The sequence below is a fragment of the Medicago sativa genome, chromosome 8 (assembly GCF_051527215.1).
Source record: "Medicago sativa cultivar Bolivia chromosome 8, Bolivia_mono, whole genome shotgun sequence".
NCBI lineage: Eukaryota > Viridiplantae > Streptophyta > Magnoliopsida > Fabales > Fabaceae > Medicago > Medicago sativa.
The window spans coordinates 51,452,001-51,470,654 of NC_140756.1; the positions used below are offsets into that span (position 1 = coordinate 51,452,001).

An 18,654-nucleotide genomic window follows, 5' to 3' on the forward strand; every position below is an offset into this window, starting at 1 on the left:
TTCGATGAAGATTAGAACGAAAAAATGAGAAAGTTCCTCGGGTTATACCTGGATTTGAACGGAGATTCGAGACAAAGATCCTTAAGAGAGCCTTTGATTCTTACGGTAAACGCTTCGTTGTTGTTCGTCTTCCTCTTCTCTGGTTCACTTCGAACTCAATCTCTCCTCTTCTCTCTTTCTCCAAATCCTTCGTGATCGCAAGGAATTCGTCCTTGCAATTGACGAACACTTGCTTGAATTGCGAAGGTGAGGATTCAATGATGATGATTTTCACGGAAAATCACAGCTTGAGAATCTTCTGCAAATTCGAACTAGGTTTCTGAATTGAACACATTTTGCTTTGATCTTACGAAAGTTTGTCTTGATTTTGTATGTATTATGATGAATTTGATGGATAATTCGTATGAATTTTGGAGTTTGTGGTGGTTTATAATTCTGTTACGGTGGAGGAAGTGGTGGTGGAAGGTTTGTTACGGTGGTTAGGGTTTCGAGAAGAGAGAGAAAGTTTGTTAGAACTTTCGTGATGATGTGTCACCGAGTGAATGGTACCGTCCGCACTTGATGAGTTGGCCTCTATTTATAGGCCAGGTGTGATGTTGGACCAATGTGGGACTGCCACGTATTTACGGACTTGTTTTGGAGTGAACTTGGCTCGAGGACCTTCCTGCAATTTTTAAAAGTTTGGGACCAACCTGTAAATTTAAAAAAAAACTATTACTGCAATTGTTAAAAAAAAGACTTAAAAATTAAAATTCGAAATAAACAAAAAGGACTCAAAAGTAAAACTTGAAACTAGAAAAGGGACTTGAATGCAATTTTTGGAAGTTTGAGGACTTTAAGAAAAACAATAAAATTAAAATAAAATTGGACTAAAAATTGGTAAATTTGACTAAACGTAAAGTGAAACGATTAAAAATGACAAAACGGACTAAAACGAACCAACTACTTAAATGAGGTACTTTAAAGTAACCTTTCTCTGTGAAATTTCGTGTGAAAAGACCAAAATGCCCCTAGGGACTAAAATGACTCGAAACGACTCAAATGCAATTTTAAAATGATTTTTAACAAGGAATTAAAGCAAGGGTTTATATAAGCAAATTAAAAGACTCAGAGACAATTTTTTTTAGGGATTAAAAGGAATCTTAACACGGGAAATGGCTAAAATGCCCCTAGGGGTTAAAGCGACCCAAAATGACTTCAAATGCAATTTTTGAAATGGATTTTGACATGGAATTGAAACAAAGACTTATTCAAACCAATTGAAAAGACTCAAACAATTTTTAAGGACTAAAATGAGTTTGGATACGGAAATGACTAAAATACCCTTTTTCATGAATTTTTGCAAATGACATTGAAATAAAATGCGAGAGAAAGGTGCAATTGATCGAGAGACAAATCAAATGACTTGAATTGCAAGAAAAGAAGAATTGAGTCAGTATTTTTAGGTCCAAAATTAGGGTATAACGGCCTCACAAAGACGACGAACAAACCAACGTCACACTAAGTCAACGAAATCACAAAATAATAAACGAAATAAATGTGAAAACAATGTATTTCAATAAAAGGGAAAAAGAAAAACGAGTTAGAGGGGTGTTTTTGGGTAAAAAAATTGACCCTAAATCACCCCTCTTTAATGTATAAAGGATAAGAAATTAGAGTTTTGATGATGACTCACAAAAGGGAGAAAGGGAAAAGAATGAAAAAATATCAATAAATCTTTAATGCTTACTTTCACATTATGCTCTATACTATTTATATTTATTTTTATTCAATTATTTAAATTTAATATATTTTTGTAAAACAACTCATAATTATTGTTATTTATAAAACATTAATTTCATTTTTTAGGGAAAATGTTAACTTGTGTCCTTAAGGCACAAGTTAAAAAACTAAAGATAAAAGTATTTTATTGGAACTTGTGCATTTAATGTTAAAAAAGGTTTAATCATTTAAATTTTCAATACAAGATTTATTTTTTCTTCAAAAAATAAAAGATTTATTTCTTATTTTCTTTTTTAGTTCCTTAACTTGTAAGACACAAGTTAGCATGACCCTTTCTTTATATATCTGAAATTGCTGGGATGACATATAATTTAGGACGGAGTATAATTTTATACAAACTAATTTTAATTTTATTTTAGATAAAACTAATTTTAATTTTTGTGACAATAGAGACCGACGACCATTGTATTGGTTCCAGAAAAGTTGAACGGTACAGCTAGCTAGCTAAATGAAACAAACTTTCCTTTTGCTTTCGAAAGTCAACCTACAAACAAAGATCATATGTTCATACTCATAAGTCTTACCTAACGACTTGTCAAAAAAAAAAAAAGTCTTACCTAACGTTGAAAGAAAGACCGACGGCTGGAATTCTGCCATGAGAGCTTCTTTGGTCTCTACAGTTGACTAACATAGAATAATTTTACCATGGTAAGTCTTAACTTGTTGAACTCAATTTAATCCTTTCTGATTTTTTCGCGGACAAGTTTTGCAAGTCTTTGACATTTTTACATGAATGGCAAAGTAGTAATTAACTTATGGTAAAAGATGTACTAATTTGTTAAGAATTTTATAGACTATGGGTCATGTTAACTTGTGTTCTTAGGGCACATGTTAAACATTAATGTCATTCCATTAATGGTAAGAATTTATTGTAAAAAGATTATATTAAACATTTTGAGCAATAAATGAACACAATTTCCGATACATAATTTCTATTAGTGGAATTCTTAACATGTGTCCTAAGGGCACAAGTTAACATTTCCCATAGACTATTTTTGGTATCATTATTTTTGGAATTTTTAACCGTACAAAAATGTGATATGTATTTTGAAACGAAAGGATTAGTAATATTTATTTGAGGTGAAAATCAAATTTGAGACTAAGTTGGACAAATAATTAACAAAATGGCTTCACCATCAAGCATCCTTGCATTCTTATCAAGTCCACTATATTCCTATCCTACTATTCTATCATCATTTTTCCTTCTACCATAAATTAAACTCATCTTCCTGTTTACAATCCAAATGAAATGGTTGATATTAGCATCAAAAAGTTATTCATTTTGTTCTTTTTATCTTCGAGCTTGAGATCAACCACTTCACTTGACAGTTTAACCTTGAATCAATCTATCCATGATGGCCAGAGTTTGGTTTCAGCACATGGAACTTTTGAAGTCGGTTTCTTTAGTCCAGGAAATTCAAGAGGAAGATATTTAGGTATGTGGTACAGAAATTTAACCCCTTTAACAGTTGTTTGGGTTGCCAACAGAGAAACACCACTGCACAATAATTTAGGAGTCTTAAAACTCAATGAAAATGGAGTTCTTGTGATTCTCAACGACACAAACAACGCCATTTGGTCCTCGGATGCATCAAACAAACCAGCAAATAATTCCATAACTGCACAGCTATTGGACAATGGAAATCTTGTATTGAAAAATTCTTCAAACAATATTTTGTGGCAGACTTTTGATTATCCATGTGATACATTACTGCCAGGAATGAAGCTTGGATGGAACTTAGTAACTGGTTTAAACATGTTTGAATCGTCGTGGAAAAGTGCAGATGATCCAGCAAAGGGAGTTTATTCTGTAAACATTGACATTAGAGGATATCCTCAACTAGTTATTATGAAGGGATCTGTGATAAGATTGAGAATAGGATCGTGGAACGGTCGTGCTTTTACTGGATACCCAACACAACCATTAAAAAAGAAGCAAATATTTGAATTTGTCATAACTGACAAAGAAGTGTATCATCGGTATGAAGTCGTTGATAATTCTGTTGTATCTTTATATAAACTCTCCCCTTTAGGAAATTTACAGGCTTTAGCTTGGACAAGTGAAAAAAGCGAAAGGATAGTGATTGATACAGGCATGGAAGATTCATGTGATAGTTACGCGATGTGTGGGGCTAATTCTGTATGCAATATGGATGGTAATGTTCCTAAATGTGAATGCTTAAAAGGTTATGTTCCTAAATTTCCTGGACAATGGAATATATCATATTGGTCTAGTGGTTGTGTTCCAAAAATTAAGTCTTTTTGTGGAAACAATATCACAAGTGGTTTCTTGAAATACAGTGAACTGAAATTGCCAGATACGTCTTCTACATGGTACAATTAAATCATGAACCTTGTGGAATGTCAGAAGGCGTGTATGAACAATTGTTCATGTACGGCTTATACAAATGTGGATATCCGAAATGGAGGAAGTGGTTGTTTACTTTGGTTTGATGATCTAATTGACATGAGAGTATTTTCTCAATGGGGACAAGATCTTTATATCAAAGTCCCTTCTTCAGAATTGGGTAAATTTGATTTTTTTAATCTGCTCTTTGGTTATTCATTTGCATTTCCTTTCCGATATACTTTATTAAATTCTGATATTGCAGTGAGAACTTTCTAAAGAAACATTCTGATATTGCTGGTGAAGTGTTATGCTCAAGTTGAAAAGTTAAATACTGTGACTTTAGCTCTACATATATACTTCTAAGAAATTTGCTATATACTTTATATACTTCTAAGAAATTTGCTATATACTTTATTTTAGTTCAACAACGAGTTGTACAAATAGTTGATGATTGATCAATTGTGTATTTCATTTGTCAGATGATGTTAGTTTTAATAGCAACAAAAACCAGAGGCAGCAGTTGATACGGATCACAGTTGCCGTGATAATTTCAGGATTCCTCACATGTGCTTGCATAATAATATTTATAAAGAGAGGTAAACATTGTATGTGGTTATAAGGACAAAACATGTCAATACGCAATCATCCATATTAGTTATGTTTATGATAATTTTTTGATGTCTAACATACGTATTGAGATGTTTGAATAATGACAGAAAGAAAATATGGACACTTGTGTTTGTAATAGAAATTAATTTCTTGATATTGTCATCTGCATATTTCAGTGGCGCCGAGAGTATATCATCTTGCACCATTTCAATGGAGGAAAAAGTATTTTAGATTGAAGCAATACGAACCTGATCTGCCAATATTTAATTTTTCAATCATTACTAAAGCAACTGATAATTTTTCTAGCAGAAAGAAACTTGGGGAAGGTGGATTTGGACCAGTTTATAAGGTAGTATTTCCATATTCCAAAAACATGTTAATTTTCTAAAATAAAATATTGATTAAGTATTTGAAATTATGGTTTTCAGGGTACCATGATAGGTGGAAAAGAGGTAGCCATAAAACGGAACTCAAAAATGTCTGATCAAGGGTTGGAGGAATTTAAAAATGAAGTTCTGTTGATTGCAAAGCTTCAGCACCGTAATCTTGTGAAGCTTCTTGGTTGTTGTATTCACAGAGAGGAAAAATTGTTGATCTATGAATACATGCCCAATAGGAGCTTAGACTACTTCATCTTTGGTTTGTGCCTTTGCTGTTTGACTTTGCCCTACAATATCTTTATATTATTTTCCTTAATCAAGTGGTATGCTAAACATATAAGTGAAATTAACCAGATGAAACTAGAAGCAAACTTTTGGACTGGTCGAAGCGTTCCCATATTATTGCTGGCGTTGCTAGAGGACTTCTTTATCTTCACCAAGACTCCAGACTTAGAATAATTCACAGAGATTTAAAGCTAAGCAATATCTTACTAGACGCCCTTATGAATCCAAAAATCTCAGACTTTGGCCTGGCTCGGACATTTAGTGGAGATCAAGTTGAAGCCAAAACAAGGAAATTGGTTGGAACATAGTAAGTTACCTTCATTTTGTACTCAGCGTATATACAGTCTTTTTTTTTTTTTCCTCTTATCCTTATGTATCAACGCTTTCAGTGGCTACATGCCTCCAGAGTATGCTGTGCATGGTCGTTACTCCATGAAATCAGATGTGTTTAGTTTCGGAGTAATAGTATTGGAGATAATAAGCGGGAAAAAGATTAAGGTGTTTTATGATCCAGAACACTCTCTCAACCTTCTTGGCCATGTAAGTGCAATCAATATACATTTACCAATTTGAATTGTGTCAAATCATAATAGATTAAAAGTAAGTTACCTCTCAAAATTTCATTTTCATAGGCATGGAGACTCTGGATTGATAACATGGCAATGGAACTAGTTGATATGCACTTACTTGAAACAATCAATTATTCTGAAATCTTACGATACATGCATGTTGGGTTGTTGTGCGTACAAGAAAAACCGGGAGATAGACCAGACATGTCATCTGTAATTCTTATGTTGAATGGTGAGAAATTATTGTCTCAGCCGAAAGCTCCGGGATTTTATACTGGAAGGGGCTTACCTAAAACAATATCGCCAACTTCAAATGAGATGTCAATTACAACTTTTGAGGCAAGATAAAATATGAACTTTCAAACAGATTAATGTTTATACTAATATAGCTTCAAATGATTAATGTTGATTTGATACTTGAACCTGTACAGAACTTTTTGTGAATACCTTTATATAGTATATTAAAGATCAGTGTGTGTCTTCTTTATCAGTGTGATGCAATTTTCTGTTCAAGAATATCATATCAAATTTTTAGAGGTAGATTTAATTGATTGAATAATCTTACGCAGGCAACTGTAAGCTTTGCTACTTATAGTTTATTGTTATTTTGTTCCACTTTTTTTTTTTTTTTTTGTCAAGCAACAAAATTCATTAAACCAACAGGAGAGGGCCTGAACCCTTGACAGTCAATTACAAAACATCAACATCTGTGAATAACAAAAACCAGCTGCAACTCTAATTAGAAAAAGAGAAATAAGAAGTGGAGGAATTCTGCACATTTATGGCCAGAGCATTAGTTACTGAAATTCCCTCCCAAGTAATATAAGAGCAACTACAATTCAATTGACTAGCTAAAATCCACAAAGCTAGAAGCATAACCTATGTTCTGGGAGAACCCTCCAAAAAAATTCAATATCAAGTTGATGAGAAGTAACCGTTTCCGTCAGACAAATTTTAGAGTTCATATTCCCTATACCTCAAAAATTCCAAAAAATCAACTTTATTGGGAATTAATGGAGAGAATCTGAGACTTGGAACGTGTTTTGATGATACTTGCCTCACCACCTTGCGCACTTCCAGGACTCTTCAGCGTTCTTTTCTTCTTACTAGCTTTGGCTGATCTAGCTTTCGCCAAATTATCCTTTAAATATTTAGACCTGCCAGGAGCTGATGCCACTATAGGGTCAGGTTCAGAATTAGACTCATCTGTGACATTTGTTTCATCCCCTAAAACTTTTTCATCACTTTCACACTCCTGTTAGCAGCTGCGTTTGGAATGTATGGAGCAGGGGGTGCCGCAATGGGCCTCTTATATCTACACTCATAAACTCAGCAGATGAGGTAATTGGGACAGGCATGCAAGTAAAACCTCTAACCTTTAGGTCAATTCCAGTGTTTTCTTTACACTTTTCTGTCACAGAAGCACCACCACTGAACCTTTTATCCGAGCCTAGATAACTCCCATCAATGGAAACTGGCTCAGCAAGCGTTAGAACTGGCATACTAGCCCAAGCCTTCAGCAATGATGGGTCCACAACTTTTCCTGAAGACGCAGTTACCGTCACAAAAGGCTCGTTCTGAGCAGGAGCAGGAACCTTGGAGCATGTGGTAGGCTCATGAGAACCACCCACTTCTGAAATCTCTTTTGGAATGTCTTCGACAGCCTCTGGTGTGTCTAATAAGACTTCTAAAGGGTCCCTGTCATCAGATAAAGCCTCTCTATCCTCCCTATCTTTCTCAGAAGCAAGCATGTCAAAGGAATTGTGGAGGATAAGATTTTGGTCATCCAAGCAATCTTGTCCCCCAGAAGTGATAGGTTGCCTGCAGAAATATTGGAATTGTTACTGTTCAAATCAGGAACCTTTAATGATAGCAAAGCAGAGTTACTTCTGGAACCTTGTTGTGCAATTGGAATGAATGGAGCTCCCTTCCCAATCAAATCTGCAGAGTGGGATATGGGGAACTGCCGCTTCTGTATCAATCTTGTTACCATCCCTCCCTCCCTCTCAACGAGCACCAAGTTAAAGAGTTTTCCAGACATGTCAACATCTACTAGTATCCAAGCATAAATGCCAGATAGCCTGGATTTCAGAGCATCATCCACAAGCAGAGGAGTACCAACTTCAGAGGCTATCTCAAGAAGAGTTTGCTCCCTCCAATACTCCTGAGGTAAGTGCATCAAACGAATTTAAACTTGCGCATGTGTTTGCACTTGAGGTTGAGTGTTGAAGTCCTGTGACCAGCAAAAAAAGCGCAAGATACCTGGCTTGAGATTGATGGAACCATGCGCAAGCACATTCCTCACATCAGCAGCTGAGTTGAAATTGAACTCGAAACACCCTCTGCCGAGAGGAGTCACATTCCAATTTCCCATATTCATCAAAACAGTCTTCAATTTCTGCTTCAACACCTGTGTTGTGATAGGAGCATCAGACTTCTGCAGTGTGATTCTGCCAAGGAGATGAGTGCTGCAGTCTTGGATTTCAGCTTCATACACTGCCTGAGTGATTCGGATTCGAACTGAATCGCCGATAATAACCCGAGGTGGAAGTGGAATTGCTTGCGAATCACCCTCCACCGCTAAAGCTTGTACAAAAGATTTCCAGGGAACTTCTGGCGCGCCGCCGTCTCTGGTGGAGAGAGGAACGGCCATGGACAGATTGAGGGTGCCATAGAGAACCTGTACGGAGCAACGGCAGAGATAGGTTGAGTTACCAGAGAAGAAGACAAACGAGAAAATACCAGCGAATCAGTAGAGTTTATTGAATTTTATCCTTTCCTTATGTTTCCTTATGTTGCACTAGAAAAGAGATTGAAATTGTGTCTGAATGGCTTCTATCAATTGGTAACTGATTCCAGTAATCCACTTGTTTATCAGAAACTCAGAACATCTCTAGACCATGATGCAACTTACAAGACATTCAATATATATGTAACGCTGGTGTATAAAGTATATGAAGAATACTTTACACTTTATACTTACAGTAAGTAACAACATAGAGAAGATAACTAATTATATTGTTTAAGGTAAGAGCTATGAGAACTTGTTGCAAACACGAGTTGTGCGAGCTTTATTCATGTTGACCAGTTATACAGTGCTCCCTCCGTCCCATATTAAATGACCTAATTTGAAAATGTGTCTTGTTCATGTAACGAGGTTTTGACCTTATTTTTCTACAAATATATAAAGATAAAATAACTCATATAAGATGTTGTTGGATTCGTCTCGATGAATATTTTCAAAATATCAAATTTTCATAATTTTTTCTAATGTATTATTAAAGATATTTAAGTTCAAAATTGTGCATTGGCATACGTGACTAAGTCAACTAGGTCACATAATATAGGACGGAGGGAGTACATAGCATAGGCGAGAAAAATTCACGAGGAATAAATGATATTTTGACATCCAATTTTCAACAACTTTTTGGGACAACCTTTTTTCTCTATTCTTATTGGACAATGACAATAGAGAGAGAAAAAGGAAGAGGGAGAATAAAAGTATAATGAGAGTATGAAAGAGAGTTGTCCCTAGAAGTTGTTGAAAATTGGATGTCAAAATATCATTCCTCAAAATTCACCAAGCATGGTTGTGAATAATACAAATTGAAGACAAAAGATTATATTCAATATTCATCAAGAAATCTCTATCTCTATCTCTATCTCTATTATTAACATTTACCTTGAAAAAATGTTAAAAGTACGGTTTTTTTCTAGATTACCCTCCCTTGTTTAGGGCGTATTTACCCCCTCATGATATCAACCAATCAAAATGTAATATACATTGACAACATTAAATGTCAAATAAATGAGTCAATTTTTTCTAAAAAAAATCAATTTTAATCATAAGATAACTTTTAATACTTTTAATTTTTATTTAATTATAGACAAGATTACATTAGAGGTCTTTTATCTTATTTATTTGTAACACTTTGGTCCTTTATCTTAATTTTTTTCCGTTTAGGTCTTTTATCTCTCATAAAAGCACATATATATCCTTTTTCTCATTTTTTATTAAAAAATACATAATTTTATTTTTTAAAATATATTTTTATTAAAAATGAAAAAAATCCAGAAATATGATGAAGATGTTCATCATCTTCATCTTCTTCCTTTGAATCTTCTTCATCTTCATTGAATCAAAAAAAATTTTACACAAATATTTCTACAAATATCATAAATTAATGTTATGTTCACCTCAAATCTTCTTTTAAACACAAAAATCAAAACCCTCTAGAGAAAGAGATTTAGTTTCATCACAAAAAAAAAAAAAAATTAGTCATATAAATTGCACAACGTATATTATTATTATTATTATTATTATTATTATTATTATTATTATTATTATTATTATTATTATTATTATTATTATTATTATTATTATTATTATTATTATTATTATTATTATTTTCTAACTCAATATTCAAAACCGGCATAAAAATAACCCCAAAATTGAGAGCTGCTTTGCACATCAATTTTGTTGTTTCCAGAACAATCTTAACTTTCGTAAATCCTAACCCTTCCGCCGGTAACTAAGCCTCCACTATCCGCCTTGCAACATTTGTGAAATTAAGGTTTTGATTTTTGTGTTTAAATGAAGATTTGAGGTGAATATAACATTAATTCACGATATTTGGAGATATATTTTAGTAGAATTTTTGTTCATTTAAAGAAGATGATGAAGATTCAAAGGAAGAAGATGAAGATGATGAACATCTTCATCATATTTCTGGATTTTTTTTCATTTTTAATAAAAATATATTTTTTAAAATAAAATTATGTATTTTTTAATAAAAAATGAGAAAAAATATGTATATGTGCTTTTAAGAGAGATAAAGGACCTAAACGGGAAAAAAATAAAGACAAAGGACCGAAATGTTACAAATAAATAAGATAAAGGACCCCTAATGTAATTTTGCCTTAATTATATTTATGTGTTCAATCTTAATTAATTTACACTACATGGAGCGCTTAGAACAATTAAAATTTCACATCAAATTTCTTTCATTTGAATGTCCTTAAATTTATCAGTTACATTCATAAAATTTCTTCTTCCCATTTTGATTGTTCAATTTTGTCGTTCCAAATCGACGCAGTTTTCAATTTTCGTGAGAATCGTTGTTGTTCGTTTGATTCCAAATAGTGTGAGAATTGTCGTTATTTCCAAAACCACGTCGGGTATGGTGACTTAATTTTTCTTTTTGATTTGATTTTTCTTGCTTGTGAGGTAGTTAATTATAACAATTGCGTAAATCATCCGTTGTACTTTGAGGACTGCTAGCGGTTGTCGTTGTGATGTTGTGGGAGTTTGCTAGCATTTTTTTCGGTTCTTTGTTGAAATGGTTATGTCATGATCCTTTTGTTCTTTTGTTTGGACTTAAAGGCTTTGGCTGATAGTGAGGCAGGTCTATGTGTGTTAGCATATTTTATTAGGTTGGCTGCTTAAATAAAAAAAATAAGTCACGATACACGACGCGGTTCTAGAAACAACGACAATTCTCACTATAATTGGAAAATGTGGCGAGTTTGGAACAACAAAATTGAACAATCAAAATGGGAAGAAGAATGAAAAAGAAACAAGAATTGATCAATAGGGAAGAATAAAGAAGAAGAAGTTAGGAAGAAGTAGAAGAAAAGAAGGAAAAAGAAAAAAAAAGAAAAAAGAATTCTAATCAAAAAGAAAAAGTTAATCAAATTAGTTAACACCCGGTAACGGCGTCAAAAACTTGATAGGACAAACCCAAAGTGCACGGTCTATCGAAGTAGTAATAAAAGAGAGTATCGTTTTGACGGGGAGTTGTTCAATTTAATTAACTTTCGAGAGAATGATGAGAGGAGATGAAAGATTATAAAGTAGAGGGTTTTAGTTGATTGAAAAGAAATACAATAATAAAGAGCCTTGAGATTATTGGTTCATCGTAATGACGAATCCTTCACAAACAAACCCTTAAACTTATAACTTTACGTTAGTCCTAATTTCTAAAGACAAGTTTCTCTTTAGCGTATCAAAGCTTCTCTCGAAGACAATGAGTGTGTTCCTCTAACAACCACACCTATTCTCATGGGTGATTGCCTTTGGAATCCTTGAAGCTCGAAACTTTATATGTCTCAAGGTTTGCTAGACTATTCTCATGTTTCGTAATCCTTGTCTAAATTCACTTGTTCCAATATCAAAGCTCTGCGTTCGCTTTATGAATTGATATTTGAGATGATGAATTAACAATTATCAAACCCTTCGCGTTCGCTTCCACAGTTTGATAATGGTTAATTCATGTTAAAATGGTGAATTTATATTAGAAATTAGGGTTACATAGAATTAAGGTTTAAGGCTTCGGTTTGATTCGGATTACGTCATTAGACTTATCCAACAATCCCAAGACAAAGAAGTCTACTCACTCATGCTCATTGTAGCCATAGAGAAGAAGAAGAAAAGCATAAAATAAATAACAAGAAAGTAAAGAAATAAAAGAAGAACTTTATTAAGAAAGACAATTGTCACTTATTGAATTCCAAGAATAAAGATGATTTCGTTGTGATGGCTAGCTACTCTATTTATAGGATACATCCGACTTAAAATCTAAGCAATTACATCAATAGAATGTTCCACAAGCAACAAAGGGCTTTTTTTGTCAAAACCGAATAGAGTAGCTTAAATCCTAAGCAAAAGCGGCAAAAGGCCATCCTGGGAGGTGGCACGGCCGTGACAACCTTAGCATGGGCCGTGCCAAGCTTCTAACTTGGGGGAGACATAATTTTGTCTATGAATCTTCGTATTTTTGCTCCAAATCAGCTCCGAGACTCCTTTCTTTTGCTCCAAGATTCAATCCATCAAATATTTATTCTGAAATATAATAATATGCAATTGAAGTAAAACAGCTCAAAAAGGAAATAATATTAAAATAAAATAAACTCAAATCTAATTAAAACGACACTAAATATTATGTTAAAACTAGCTAATTATTGACTCATCACCACCCTGTCGGATTTATTGAGGACATCCCCGTTAAAGTAGAAGGAATATATATCCCGACCGATTTTATAGTAGTAGACGTAGATGAGGATGCCCAAGTACCTATCCTTCTAGGGAGGCCCTTTCTCGCTACTACGGGGGCTGTTATTGATGTTAAGGGTAGTAGGATTGTCTTTCAAGTGAGTAATGAGATGGTAGGATTTGAAATAGAGGATCTTAATAAGGACCCCATTGGTTATTATTGGGTATTTGTATTGGCTACATTGTTGTTAAAACAAATATCCTTGTTGTGCAAGTTGGAACCAATGTTCCAACATGTGTTTAGGCATCTCTGTAAGATGTTGGATACGATGTTCCAACATCCTGGAACGGTTCGGATGTGCACAGGTTCATGCCTATTTGTACGCGCGCCCTCTATTGTTTAAGGAAACAATATTTCCTTATCTTATTGACCAAGCAACGCGCATATCTTTACATAATCAGCTGTGGAATATTTATAAAGTAGTATTTATATTTTAGGAAATATTTGTTATTTTTTGGACGATCCTAAAGATGGTCCGACATTTTAGGACTTTCGATATTTGTTTCGATTTCGTTTTGCGGATTAGCCGAACCGATACGATTTGTTCGAAGCCAAACTAAGTATTTGTCCCAAGTTGCTTCAGTATATAAACAAGAATTCAAGACCTAATTGATCATTCAAGCCATCATTCTAAATATTTTAGATATTTAGGGTTTTGAGTCTACATTTTCTCTACTCTTGTATCATGTTGATGTAAGTTTAGAACCATTAATGTGAGACTTTCTTGTATCGTTTGTGATACTTGTTTAGGATTGTGTGTGTAAGTTTGATACTCTTGTGTACTACACCGAAGTTGTAAAACAAGTGTTAGTTGTTGGTGTTTGAAGGTAAATTCATCTTTGTGTTTGTGTTTAGGTACGATAGGTCACGGGGGCTGTGATTGACCATTAGGATAGTGAGATGGGATCTCGGATCTAGGAGTTCCTAGGTTGAAGTCTATACGGGTAGGTCCTAGGTCATAAAGTGTAAACGAGGAGTTTGCCGAGATCTTTTGAATAAGGACTACACTAGTGGATTTCCTTCCTGGCTTGGTAGGCCCCGAGTAGGTGTGTTTGTCATCGAACTGGGTCAACAAACTCCTTTGTGTTCTTTACTTTCTTATCATTTATTTTCTTGTTTTAATTTACGGTTATTTCGTGATGTTGGAACGTTGAACGGAACATTGCAAACGTTAAAACATCTTACGGAACATATTAAAACAAGTGCGCTAGAATTTCAATTGGCATCGGAAGCGGGCACCCTGCCTGTATTAGGGTGAACTCCGGGGTAGTTTCATTCTAGTGTTAAGGAAAAGGAAGGAGGATTTGTGAATAGACCACCTCTATTGGATGGGTCAAACTATGACTATTGGAAATCAAGTATGAGTGCCTTTCTTAAGTCAATTGACAAGCAGAACATGGAAATTAGTTACGAAAGGTTGTGAACATCCTGTGGCACTTGATGAAGATGGGAACGGGACAACGTTTTGAAACCGGAAGAAGAATGGACTGCTTGAAGATGAGCGGCTCTTGGAAACTCCAAAGCATTGAATGCTTTATTCAATGGGGTGGACAAGAATATGTTTAGGCTGATCAAGCAATGCACTATTGCTAAGGATGCTTGGGAGATTCTCAAAACGGCACAAGAAGGCACAACTAAAGGTAAAAAGTGCAAAACTTCAACTCCTTACTACTAAGTTTGAAAATTTGAGAATGCTAGAGGATGAAAGCATACATGACTACCACTTGAATATTCTTGACATTGCCAATGCATTTGAATCTCTTGGAGAGAAAATCTACGATGAAAAGCTTGTGAGAAAGATCATTAGATCTCTGCCTAAGAGGTTTGACATGAAAGTTACCGCTATTGAGGAGGCTCGGGATATCTCAAGTTAGAAGGTTGATGAATTGATAGGGTCTTTGCAAAATTTTGAAATTACCGTCAACGATAAGGCGATAAGAAGGGCAAGGGGATTGCTTTTACTTCCCGTGTTGATTCGAGATGAGACTTCATGAAGATGATTAAGACATGTCGGAAAAGGTGAGAAAAACACAAGAAGGGGGTTGAATTGTGTTTTGGAAAATTCTTCGTTTCTCCTAAAGCTGTACACCGATCGAAGCTAGGTGAAACGGCTTAGAAGTGATAAACGTAATCTAAATGCAGCGAACAAAATAGTGAGAGAGAGAGAGAGAGAAGAAGAATGACACAAAGCAATTATCCTGGTTCCTTCCACAATCCGGAAGTAGTCCGGTCCCCCTTGCACTTCCAAGGAGATTTCACTAGAATGTAATATCTGATTAGAATTGCTCAAGCACACAACAAGAGACTTCCTTTGCTCAAGCACACTTTGCAAGAGTCTTCCTATGCTCAAGAACACAATCAAGAGACTTCCTTTGCTCAAGCACAACTGCAAGAGACTTCTAGCTAAACAAAATTACACAGAAAATTGTTTAAGGTTGAACATTTGATATACAATCAGAGGTGCTCACAATACAAATCAGATACGAGACTCTAAGACTTAAGAATTTCTAAGATATGACTTTGAGACACAGTAAATTCTAAGTGAACGCGAACAATTTCAGCGAGAGGTTTGACACTTGTAAAAATGTTGAGAGTCTTTCGTTCGGCATTACCAAATCTCTAAGTCTTCACTCCTTTATATAAAGGTGTGAAAGAGATGTTGTTAAATTGCCGGCACATCAAAAGAGTCGTTGTTGAAGATTGATCTTTCACCAATGATCTTTTGCACGATTTGGTTGTTGTCCAATGAAGAACCAATTTGAAATCCATTCCAATTGTGAAGGAACATCTTTGCGGGCATAGTTGTTATTTTGGAGCTGTTTTCTTGTCTTGTAGCGTGGACACAAAACGAGTAGTGGAGAAGGTGGTTGTAGAGTTCGTACAAAGTACAATGCCAACGCTTTTTGAAGATAAGCTTCTAAATCCTTCAAATCTTCACCAAAATGACCGTTGCAAATTTCCACTAGTCTTATGTAGTGTTTTCGAATCCAATAGACAACTTTTGAAGTGTTGATCCTTGAATCTTCGGTTTGTGGTGATAATCGGCTTACGATGAGCTTCGGCTTCGATAAAGTCGCTTATGAACTATCCGCTTCGATGACTTTCGGCTTCGATAACTTTCGGCTTCGATGACTTCATCATTCTTCGGGAGCACTTTTGTCTTCGGATGCACTTTTGTATTCCGATGCACTTTTCTTCGGATGCTTTCAAGCTTCCTTTTCTTGATTCCTTAGCTCTCTTTTTGTTCTTCGGAACCTTTATATGATGTAAATTTTTAACTATGGTCCTGTACACTTCAACAAATATTAGCTAGTCCAATTTACAATTTTTAATACCTTGTTATCATCAAAACTCTTTAAGGTTCATTGTTAAACACATTTTGTTCCAACAATCTCCCCCTTTTTGATGATGACAAACAATAGTATTTAAAAATTGATCAATTGTTGTTAATCTAATTAACAAGTTGATTTTGGGGTTACGAGGTTTGTAAGCTCGAGTCGAGGTTTGTAAGCTCTAACTCCCCGAGTACGATAGTCTTTAAGGTGAGGTTTGTAAGCTCCCCCTAAGTTCTATCCGGGTTAATTAAATTCATTGAGCGTGCAAAAAATAAGATCAGAGCTTTAAACAATAATTAATTGAGAAATAGATTAGAGATAAGAAGAATGGTTCAATTAATTTTATTTGAAATTTGATACTCCTTCTTTCGTTCATAGCATATACCTTTCGGGTAAAAAATGATAGAAGTTTTTCGAAATAATTTTCAAATATCATTAATGGGGCTCAGAGCCTTTAAATACTATCACATATACTCCCCCTTTTGTCATTAGCAAAAAGCAAATGAGCATAAAAGACAAAAAGATTTGAGAAAAACTCAAACATGAAGTGAGTAGAACTACAATCGTAACCTATAATCTTATCAAAATATAATCGAGCATAAATAATAGAGTAAATCAGAGCAATGTATATGTATATGAACAAAATATCATGGCATTATGAATCGAACCAACTAAGCATTCAATATCATTCAGAAACAAGAAGAACTTTTAAAGCATGAGATATTCGAAGCGAGGCTGAAACAACTAAAACAAACAACAAGAAAAAAAAACACTAGGGTGTGCAACTAGGGTTTGGTTTGTTGTTGTTGTTGTTGTTGCATCATGTTCATCATCTTCTCCATTTGTTCTGCTTGCTTCTTCACTATCTCTTCAAGTGCTCGTTGCCTCTCAACAAGAGCATCTTCCCTTGCCTTATATTCCTCCTGTTGCCTCGCTAGCTTGTTTTAGCGGCTTGAACATCCTTGCTTCCCTTGTCACATAGTACGCACGAGTAGAAAGGCTCATTAGCCGGAAGCGGCTTGGGACCTCTAGCTCTTTCGAGTGGGCGAGAGATCTTGAAGAATCTTCGACGACGGCAGTTTTGGTTACGATGCACTTGTTGCTCACTTGCTTCTATCGGATCGGTAGCTCTTTTCTTCAAAGATGCCCATTCTTCCTCATAGGCTATTGGCAAGTCAAGCGGTCTTCGAGCTGAATGAGATCATGCATATACGAACTTATCTTGAGTAGCTCGAGTTACAATGTATTCGGATTCCGGGATGTCTAAGGGTGGTTGTTCAAGGATTTCTAAGTCGAGGATTGGTTAGAAGCACTAAGGGATAGGTTTTGATCAAAGTTAGACTCTAGAAAGGTGAGTTGTTCGAGATTGGGTTGAGGAAGATGGTTGGTCGAAGCAATGTGTACGGATGAAGTTGATGCTAGAAAGTTGACTTGATGATTGTCAATATCCAATGGAGTAGGTTGGGGTAAAGCTTTGCTCTGCTTGTGGGTTTGGTTGGAGTTCAACTTCGGTGTTGGTTGGTGGTTATTGGGGTGATGTTTGCTCTGTTTGAATGTTGGGTTGTGGGTCACTAACGGCTTTGAGTGATTGGTGTTGTTGGGTTAATGAGGGCATTTGTGTTTCGGTGTTTGTTGTTGGGGGCTTTACGAAACATTCTTCTCGAAGCAGCGCTTCGAAGTTGTTTCGAGAGGCTTTTTCGAGTTAAGCTCAACATTTTCTCGGTACAAGCATGTTGAGGGGTTGAATGTTGAGAGGTTGAGGGTGATGACGAAGAATACTATCAATGACTTTGTCTCTTCTCTCAGCCATTTCTTCTAACTTTTCATTAATTATATGACCAACGGGCTCATAAGTGCTTGAGCGAGAGGGCTTTTGTTGGTCTTGGTTGATGTTGGATGGCTTTTTACTAGTTTTGGGTAGCGTTGTCCTAGGGGTTTATCATCATCGAGAATCAAAGGATGATGATAAGGATAAGGATAAGGATGAAGAATCCGAGGATACACCGACTACATCTGTTGGCTTATCATCGAGTCTTCGACTACCTTCGGCTCTGTTTGCAATTATCAATAAGTCTTCTGCTTCCGAGATGACTTGATTTTGAAGATCTTTAGCAGCTTGAAAGGCTTCGTAGCAATAGCGGCGGCATCTTTAATTATAAGGCTAGTGTTTTATCTTGGTTTTCCGGTGTCAAACATTGATTACGTTCGAACCTTTTTAACCTTTGATATCTCATTTTTCTTGGGAAGGGAAAAAATAAGCAAAACCCTTGAGAATCGAGGTCCGGGAGTTGT

At 35.3% G+C, this 18,654-nt stretch overlaps 1 protein-coding gene and 1 pseudogene across 3 annotated transcripts; both read left to right on the forward strand.

Moving 5' to 3' along the window:
* The first annotated feature begins 2,934 nt into the window (after window positions 1-2,934).
* Window positions 2,935-4,126, forward strand: LOC146899397 (G-type lectin S-receptor-like serine/threonine-protein kinase At4g27290 pseudogene; annotated as a pseudogene). Its single transcript, XR_015024166.1, has one exon. The product of XR_015024166.1 is annotated as a G-type lectin S-receptor-like serine/threonine-protein kinase At4g27290 pseudogene (transcript).
* Window positions 2,935-6,446, forward strand: LOC146899396 (G-type lectin S-receptor-like serine/threonine-protein kinase SD1-1). Of its 2 annotated transcripts, XM_085739289.1 has the most exons (8): window positions 2,935-4,310; window positions 4,395-4,455; window positions 4,612-4,728; window positions 4,918-5,090; window positions 5,170-5,380; window positions 5,476-5,713; window positions 5,796-5,946; window positions 6,039-6,446. In XM_085739289.1, exons 2-8 carry the CDS (start codon window positions 4,440-4,442, stop codon window positions 6,321-6,323), a joined length of 1,191 nt encoding a protein of 396 aa, XP_085595415.1. In that variant the 5' UTR covers window positions 2,935-4,310; window positions 4,395-4,439; the 3' UTR covers window positions 6,324-6,446. The 2 variants fall into 2 exon arrangements, with proteins under 2 accessions (XP_085595415.1, XP_085595414.1); XM_085739288.1 differs by lacking the exon at window positions 4,395-4,455.
* Window positions 6,447-18,654: the final 12,208 nt, after the last annotated feature.

Excerpts from the sequence above, each read along its gene's own strand:
- LOC146899396 (XM_085739288.1), top strand. The coding sequence starts at position 4,130 with ATGAACCTTGTGGAATGTCAGAAGGCGTGTATGAACAATTGTTCATGT. Across the intron at positions 5,381-5,475 it reads CTTAGACTACTTCATCTTTG|ATGAAACTAGAAGCAAACTT; the intron begins GTTTGTGCCTTT and ends GAAATTAACCAG. Across the intron at positions 5,947-6,038 it reads CTCTCAACCTTCTTGGCCAT|GCATGGAGACTCTGGATTGA; the intron begins GTAAGTGCAATC and ends TCATTTTCATAG.